Source organism: Electrona antarctica (genome assembly GCF_951216825.1).
Source record: "Electrona antarctica genome assembly, chromosome: 13".
NCBI classification, from domain to species: Eukaryota; Metazoa; Chordata; class Actinopteri; order Myctophiformes; family Myctophidae; genus Electrona; species Electrona antarctica.
In genome coordinates, this window is record NC_136794.1 from 9,072,633 (window position 1) to 9,081,523 (window position 8,891).

Here is an 8,891-nt window from a genome sequence, read left to right on the forward strand (position 1 = left end):
TGAATATTATTTGAGCAATTGTGATAATGATTCACAACAGCTCCTGTGAGTGAGATTGGAACCGTAACATCTTGTTCTAGGTTTTGTATGTTATGTTGGCACCAGCTATGATATTACAAAGGATTTGTGACTGGCCAAGTATGGGCAAATGTATGCCATAATGGTGTAATACATACATTTTAGTAAACAAAGAATAGATTGAGAACAAACACACTGTTACCATGGAATATGAAAACCACTGCTGACATAAAAAAGGGTTGTTGTATTTGTCACCAGCATAACAAAGTAAACTAGAACTGATTTATGTTAAATATGAGAAAGCCATGAATTTGCAGCTGTTATTTTTACTCATTTTCATAGTAAATTAGCTGTGTTCCAAATAGTTTTCCACTGCTGTCTGAAGATTTGAATAAGCTGGCCTATATTGCCATCTGATGTTTACGGCCATGGATTTTAAATTTGAGTACAATTAATGATATTATTATCTAAAATGATACTGTTAAAAGTGAAGGCCTTGATTAGTTTCCAGTGTAAACTATGATCCACAGTGAATTTTACTTTACGGAAATGCCAGCAAACATTTTAGCTTGATAATATTTAGTATTTCTGTTCACAGCTGTTTTGAAATGAGATAATAAATTCAAGTGTAATTCCCAAAAGATGCATTGTATACTAGATAGGCTAAATCAAGCACACAGTATATGAAATACATACAACTCAGGAATCTTTTGAAAATAAAATAAATGAATATATAAAATACACTAATCCCAGAATGATGCCTAAATAATGAATTGACAATAATATTTGTGTCTATAATTTATTATTTTGTCTACTGATCTCTGATGTCTAGTAGTGCAGGGGACTTCAGTAAGGAATTTTCAAAAGGTAAATAAATGTACGTTTCCCTTTTGAAGCAATGGTGCTACATTTTCAGTGTAAACAAAAGGAAACCGTAGGTAATGTTTTAATTTTGTAATTGTCTGTTGTTTTTTCTAAATAAAGATGATTTAATTAAGAAAATCATTTATTGTTTCTCATCTCTTTTTTGTAGACAAATTAGTGCTAAGAAATTCTTAGTATAGAGCCGCCGAAGTCCTGACGTCACTCGCTCATCCCCTCGATTCCCCCTGGTTCACGGAAGTCATTTCTCTATAGAGAATAACATGGGGTGATCTTAATATCGTCTACTATAAGCATTGTGGTCCAAAAATAAACAAGCTGTCTCTTGGCGTTATTGTCAGGGAGGTGTCTATCTGTATCGTTTGCGACAGTCAGTCACTCATATATAATTACAATTACAATTTAGGCATTTAGCAGACGCTCTTAATCCAGAGCGATTTACATTAAGCAAGAACAAAAAGCATGGCAATACATCACATACATAAAAAGTATTTATACAAGCTGAAAGTGAAAATACAAGCTTACAATGTAGCACGAAGTGACACATTGTTAGCTTGTAGATCTGCTATTTTCAATAGTTTGGGTCCCGGGCAAACGTCTGATTTCTCTTTTGGGTCTTGAGCTAAAATGTTTCTGAACCACTATTCTAGGCTATAAATATTGTATTATGGTGACAGAGAAATGGCTGTATACATGCTGACTGACACTTCATAGCACCTCCAAATGTTTATGAGAAATGTTTTCTTCCTTTCGTTTCCAAGAAAAGAAAGGAAGACAAAAAATGGAAGGTCTGTGGAAGGGCTGCGGCCCGAAACACTTCAGTAAAGAAATGGTGTACGGATTTCTTTCTTTTCTTGCTTTGTTACTTTATTTGATCCAGCGCCCAGCCTAGTAGGTACTTAGATGTGCGTGTTCTTTGTGGCAGTTTTTTCAGCCTCCTCTACCACTGTTCTGATTCCATACATGGTGCATTATAGGTACTGCTAATGCATTTACCCAAGGCCCAATTTGTATGAGTTGCCAGTGAACCCCTTTATTTTATTGTTTCATTTTGAATTAATATTATTTCAAAATATTTAAAAAATCATTCAAAAAATACTTTTAAGAAGTAGTGAAATATAGCTTTTCACTGGTTTGGGTTCCGGGGAGACATCACATTTCTCTTTTGGAGCTCAAAAGTTTGGGAACCATTTGCCATTTCCATATTAACGACTCCTCAACATCACCCCCACAGAACCCTTTGTCTTTCACAAGTGGAAAGAGTTCACAGAGAGACTGTGTTTACACATCAATGAGAAAGAACACTAAGCAGGGGAACGGTGTCAGAAGCTGAGGCGTGATGATGGGGATGGCAAAGGGCACCTACGGACGGCTGCAATTCGAAACTGGCCCCCGTAAAATCTGAATCCCCCACCCACCCCTGTTCCCCCTCACTGTATATGTTTCTTTCCCCTTTTTACCTCCTATGATGATTTCCTGTTTTGACTATATAGTTGTGTATATTCGTGCGTCTCTAAATGTTTTGATGAATTGAAAATGGTGGGCCCTATTGTAAACAAGTGTAATGCTTTATGGTGTCGTCCACTCACAGTTAACAGTTTTTGTATTGAGTTGTACTTGAAATGTACTGTAATTCTGCAAACTGTTAATACATCAATCAATCAATCAATCAATCAATCAATTGAGAAAGGGCCAAGGGGACCTATAGCTCTCGGGTTGAACATTTTTATAATATTATTATTATTATTATTCACCCATTATAACTATTAGGAGCAGCAGGCAAGTGCCATACAGTGCTCATATCAAGGACCCCCAAGTTGACACTCATTATAGCCTGCGGACCCCCATTTGATAAATATGCCAAGGAACCCCCATAGGAGAAGATTTGTACAGCTCTGGCAGTGATTTTCAACCATTTTCATTTCAAGGGCCCCCCTGGTTGTCTCCACCAGGCCGAAGGCATGGGGAGAGAGTATGTTTTGCACTCCGTCCGTGTGTGTGTGTGTGTGTGTGTGTGTGTGTGTGTGTGTCCTTCCTTCCGTCCGTCCGTCCTTCCGTCCGTCCGTTATCAGCTAATCTCCGGCACCGTTGGCCCGATCCATGCCAAACTTTGCACACACACTCCCTGGATGCCAACGACGAACCTCTGCCCCAAATATTCCTCAACAGCCTGTTATAGCGCCACCATGAGGCCGATTTAGGCAAAACACATTTTTTTAGATTAGAGTACACATTTTATCCATACATCACACAATTCGTTATACACTATCTCCATAGTCATGTGATCAACACGGATCTGCACCATTTCCCATCTTCCATCCTGATTGGCTAAGATTGGCTTCCAAAACTCACACGATTGGTCCGTTTCGAACAAAATGCCACAAATCACAAACACAGTGTGCAATTTCCGTGAAATTATACACGCACATTTCCACTAGGCAGAGGACGACATGCCACAATTGTTTTCCCCAAATCAGCCTCACGGTGGCGCTATAACAGGCCAATTCCTGTTTTTAGCTATAACTGCATCGATCTGTATGCGCAGTTTACGCACTCCCTAGAGGCCATGGAAAAACATTGTCCCTGTATCCCTCCACAACTGCCGGTTATAGCGCCACCATGAGGCCGATTTCTGCAAAACACATTGCTTATGTTAGTCGCACGGATTTCATCCAAATCTCACGCAAATCGGTCCACATGATCTCTGTAGTCATGTGATCAAGACGAGTCTGTTGGATTTCTCCGATTCTACACTGATTGGCTAAGATTGCCTTCCAAAGTTTTCAGGAGTGGCCCGTTTCGTTCAAAATGCTGCACATGTCCTGCTCATCCAGAATTCTATCCTCAGAGATGCTATGAGTGGCTCTGCATTTCTTGTACACTCTCTGAGTTACAGACCCATAAGGGTCCATTTGGTTCCTGACTATAATTTAGCTGCAGGGGACCACCTGGGACCCCCTCAAGGACCCCTAGGGGTCTCCGGACCCCACTTTGGGAACCACTGCAATGCATATACAGTAGGGTATTCTAGTAGTATTGAAGTGTCATGGTCATCATGGACACTTATAAACCTGACCGGTGTGTGAGCCAGGGAATACGTGGAACTTCTGTTTCTCATACAGGCGTCCTCTCAACCTTCAGCTATTTTTGTACAAAACAATTAAGCTTCCAATGCAACTGTTATTGTCTCCACCAGGCCGAAGGCATGGGGAGAGAGTATGTTTTGCACTCCGTCCGTGTGTGTGTGTGTGTGTGCGTGCGTGCGTGCGTCCGTCCGTCCTTCCTTCCTTCCGTCCGTCTGTTACCAGCTAATCTCCGGCACCGTTGGCCCGATCCATGCCAAACTTTGCACACACACTCTCTGGATGCCAACAACGAACCTCTGCCCCAAATATTCCTCAACGGCCTGTTATAGCGCCACCATGAGGCCAATTTAGGCAAAACACATTTCTGTAGATTACTCGTACACATTTTATCCATACATCACACAATTCGGTATACACTATCTCCATAGTCATGTGATCAACACGGATCTGCACCATTTCCCATCTTCCTTCCTGATTGGCTAAGATTCGCTTCCAAAGCTCACATGATTGGTCCGTTTCGAACAAAATGCCACAAATCACAAACACAGTGTGCAATTTCCGTGAAATTATACACGCACATTTCCACTAGGCTGAGGACGACATGACACAATGTATTTTCCAAACCAGCCTCATGGTGGCGCTATAACAGGGCAATTCCTGTTTTTATCTATAACTGCATCGATCTGTGTACAACTTTGTATGCGCACTCCCTCGAGGCCATGGAAAAACATTTTCCCTGCATCCCTCCACATCTGCCGGTTATAGCGCCACCATGAGGCCGATTTCTGCAAAACACATTGCTTATGTTAGTCGCACAGATTTCATCCAAATCTCATGCAAATCGGTATACATGATCTCTGTAGTCATGTGATCAAGACAAGCCTGTTGGATTTCTCAGATTCTACACTGATTGGCTAAGATTGCCTTCCAAAGTCTTCAGGAGTGGCCCGTTTTGTACAAAATGCTGCACATGTCCTGCTCATCCAGAATTCTATCCTCAGAGATGCTATGAGTGATCTGGCTCTGCATTTCCTCAACAAAATTAAGAAAATGCAAAAAACAAACAAACATGTTTATATCAACCCTAAACATTTTGCCAAACATCACACACACTCCTATCCTCCTGGTGGAGACCTGTGCCCAGAAGGGCACTTTTTCTAGTCTATATATATTTTTAAATACAGTGTGGATAATTAAAGTTAATATATCTATATATTTTTTTATAATGTGATTACGTATTCCAGGTTACATTAGTCATTTATAGGCTAGGATCCTGGTAAACTACTGTTGAGCATTTACAATAAAAAACATTATAGGGTGCTATCATGCACTATAGCTTATATATGCACCTACAGTACCTAATATGACCCTATGTGGGCCGGGTCATAAGAATAATTAACTAGGCTAATTAGCCACACTAATGTTTTTTTTTTAATTGGCCATTTGTTGTCAATAATAAGTTGTCCCGTCTCATCACAAACAAACACACTGAAACGTGATACTATCTCAAACGCCCAGCTGGCAGCATCTATTCTAGCTCAAGGCTTGAATGAGGCCAGATGGCTCATTCAGATGCTGATGCTGCGATGGGAGGTCCTACACAATACACATGCGCATCCTGGACCTGTCTCTGCTCTGCCCGGTCTGCCGTTCATTCATTTTGCTGCACCGCCACCTACTACACTACGGTGTGGTCAGATCACTCACACTCAGGGACGATATCGGCGTAGCGTGGCGAGCTTGACCAAAGAAAACACGACACGGTAAGCCTGATCATGAACATGGTGTATTATTATTATACAAATGTATACTCTTCGACTGAATGTCAAGTTGGTAATGACACAGCGCTAGCCTCATGTATGTGCCCTCAGTCCCTTCCCCCGAATCCCTACGCCCATTCTGTAGCTCCCACACACTCCTGCAGAATGAGCGTATAGTCTGGGACTGATGGCACATATGGGGCTAGCCCAGCTAATAATAATTATGCGGTAATATGACTCGTGCTAGCGGGGTAGGCCCAGTTTGGTTTAGCATAGCTGTCGTGATTGAGACCATGGTCTCCTAATGAAATAACTAACGGATCAAGCTGTGGCTCAAATCGCTCGATACAAAATATGATCCGATGTAAATGTTGGCCTTTTTTGCTGTTTTGTTGTTGGTGTCATGCTCCGACGGATGTTATGCTCACCGGGAGCATAACATCAAGAACACAACACAATGCTAAGACGTAGCATCTCTGACCTAGCACCCGAATATAGGTACAATACATAAATAATAAAAATCACACCCATGTGAAGTGAGGGGCGCTCTTATCATCATACATCATCTATTTCCGGCCAATCACAATCTGCGTCCTCTCTTTTGTCTTCAATGTTTGTTTACACAATATTTGTGTTTACAGTTACAAACACTCAAAACTAGTCATAGGTGGTGGTAGCAAAACAATATTGTGTTTACACAACCCCTCAAAGCTGAACATAAGAGGCCCTCAATAAATAAATAAAACGTTTCACCTGCCACCCCCAATCCTGGATGGCAATACTGATTCATGCACACAGCTACAGGGAATGGGGACTTGGGGAGATCAGATGGGGCTATCCTAGCTCAGCCAGTGCCTCATGCAATAGTTTTGTATTCATAATGTTTGTTGTGATATAATCAATGCCAAAATATAAAGATATAAAGTATGCCTAAATAAAAAAATGTAGCTATCAGTTAATCCAATTGTTTTGGTTGACATTGTGAAAAAGTGTGTGTGGGAGACTGGGAGTGAGTGAGTAGGCTAGATTGACCACGATGATTGACCCAACGATGACCGAACGATCTCGACCCAGACCTGGTGGTACCTACTACTCTAAGGGTGGTACTAATGGAGGTGACTTCAAACATAAGGAGTCGAAGCCCCCACTCTTCAACTTCAAGGAGAAGGCCCCAGACTACCAGATGAGGCAAGTGTACTTTTATGTGTTTATTCAAGCTTTTCATTATGTATCTAAAGATTTTTTGTATGTATAACAAGCTGATTGATTGATTGATTGATTGATTGGTCAATCCATTTTCAATTCATCAGAAGTCAATGACTGTCATTGCCATTGGTCAGACAAATATCTCTTTAACAACAGCCAATATCTGCAATCACACTGAGTAAATAAAATATTGTTCTTTGCAGTGCTTCCCTGAAGTCAGAGATTTGGAAGTTGAACCTGGTCCATATTGTGCTCTGGCTCCTGGTGGCAGCCCAGGTGACTGTCAGCAACTTGAACCTGGTGCCACACGAGACAGTCTCCATGCCATTCCAGTGGGAGTACCCGTACTTGTTGAGTCTCCTACCACTGCTCACCAGCTGCCTGTCATTGCCAAGTAGCAACATCAGTTACTTGGTAATATCCATGATCAGCTCTGGACTGTTCTCCATGGCGCCTCTCATGTATGGATGTATGGAGATGTTCCCTGTTGCCCAGCAGCTCTACCGCCATGGAAATGCCTACCGTTTCATATTTGGCTTCTCTGCGGTGACTGTTATGTACTTAGTCATGGTGGTAGCTGTGCAAGTGCATGCCTGGCAGCTATACTACAGCAAGAAGCTATTAGACGCATGGTTTGATGCCACTCAGGAAAAGAAGAAGAAATAATGGAATAACAAATTACCCCCTATAATCTTTTTTCCCCACCATTACTATTGCAATTCAGGGATAATTTGCAGCCAACATTAGCAGTGATTAGATACACAGAGGATGTTTTGTTTCTTCAAATATTTTTTTAACATTACCATTATGAAGCGGATAAAAGCAGCAAATGTTGCATGAGGCTTCTAGCCTATCCTAGGGGCCCAACAAAAATCTGATTCAGAGGCTGTCAACATGGCAGAGGGCATAGTTCACGAGTCGACACAGAGTCCAAGATGGAGGAGTTCAAGGAAAGGACCAGTTTCCGGCAGAAGAGTGCGCCAAACTGAAGGAGGAGATCTCCAAGGTTCGGGATCTTCTGAGCAACAAGGACGGGGAGGGAACATCAAACAGCCTCACTCAAACTATTTGAGATGGCATACAAGAAACTCACACAGATCGACACACTCTGGGGGGAAAAGATTTTTGATGGTATCAACTACGGTTCAAAAGTTATAGGCCAAAAAGTTAATCGGCCTGTTTTTATTTATTATTACTATTTATTCATTCGGTTTCTTTTTGGGGCCATCAGAATCCATGAGTAGGTCCTAAATAACTCATTGAGCAATATTATAATAATCTAATATAATAATAATAATAATTTATTATAATTATATTAATCTACTTCTAGACTGCTAAAAAACCCATTTTTAGATGGCCATTTAGATGTATTTTAGACATGGAAAATGCTCAGAAGAAGCCTCATGAAAAATATGATGCTTTTATTCGCTTTGTAACGGTAATGGGCTTAAGCCACTCGACTACTATTATCACTCCGCACAATGGAGCTGCTTCAATCACAAGAAATCCAGCTTTCTCTTTGCTATATAGAGGTGTCACATTATTCTAGGAGAGAGATTCTGTTCAGGAGCAGAGTTTATAATTACCCTGGTCCTAAACAGTGTCATAGTTTGTCATGATAAGAAAGGATGATGAAAATGCACACTTACACATGTATTGTACACTGCTAAAGGTATGGTCTATGTTGCATCATACAGGTTTTGCTTGAGAGTACTGTATTAAACTAATTAAAGGAAGCACCTTTGTCTTCACACTGCTATTGTTACTATGTTTCTCCTATGTATTTGTATTTATACATTTAATAAAAAGTGGTTATTACAGTTATTGCCAATATTATTATTATTACATCCAGCTACATGGCCCTTTAATGAAGCATCATACGGTTTGTTTTATAGCTATTTTGGATCTCAACCAAACAATTAATTAAGACCTCTAGGCA

At 40.8% G+C, this 8,891-nt stretch overlaps 1 protein-coding gene across 1 annotated transcript; it reads left to right on the top strand.

Annotated features, from left to right (window-relative positions):
• Window positions 1-5,562: 5,562 nt before the first annotated feature.
• jagn1a (jagunal homolog 1a) lies at window positions 5,563-8,772 on the top strand. The gene is made up of 3 exons (XM_079518536.1): window positions 5,563-5,749; window positions 6,737-6,934; window positions 7,156-8,772. Exons 2-3 carry the CDS (start codon window positions 6,783-6,785, stop codon window positions 7,616-7,618), a joined length of 615 nt encoding a protein of 204 aa, XP_079374662.1. The 5' UTR covers window positions 5,563-5,749; window positions 6,737-6,782; the 3' UTR covers window positions 7,619-8,772.
• The last annotated feature ends 119 nt before the right edge of the window (window positions 8,773-8,891 follow it).

Excerpts from the sequence above, each read along its gene's own strand:
- jagn1a (XM_079518536.1), top strand. The coding sequence starts at position 6,783 with ATGATTGACCCAACGATGACCGAACGATCTCGACCCAGACCTGGTGGT. Across the intron at positions 6,935-7,155 it reads GCCCCAGACTACCAGATGAG|TGCTTCCCTGAAGTCAGAGA; the intron begins GCAAGTGTACTT and ends TGTTCTTTGCAG.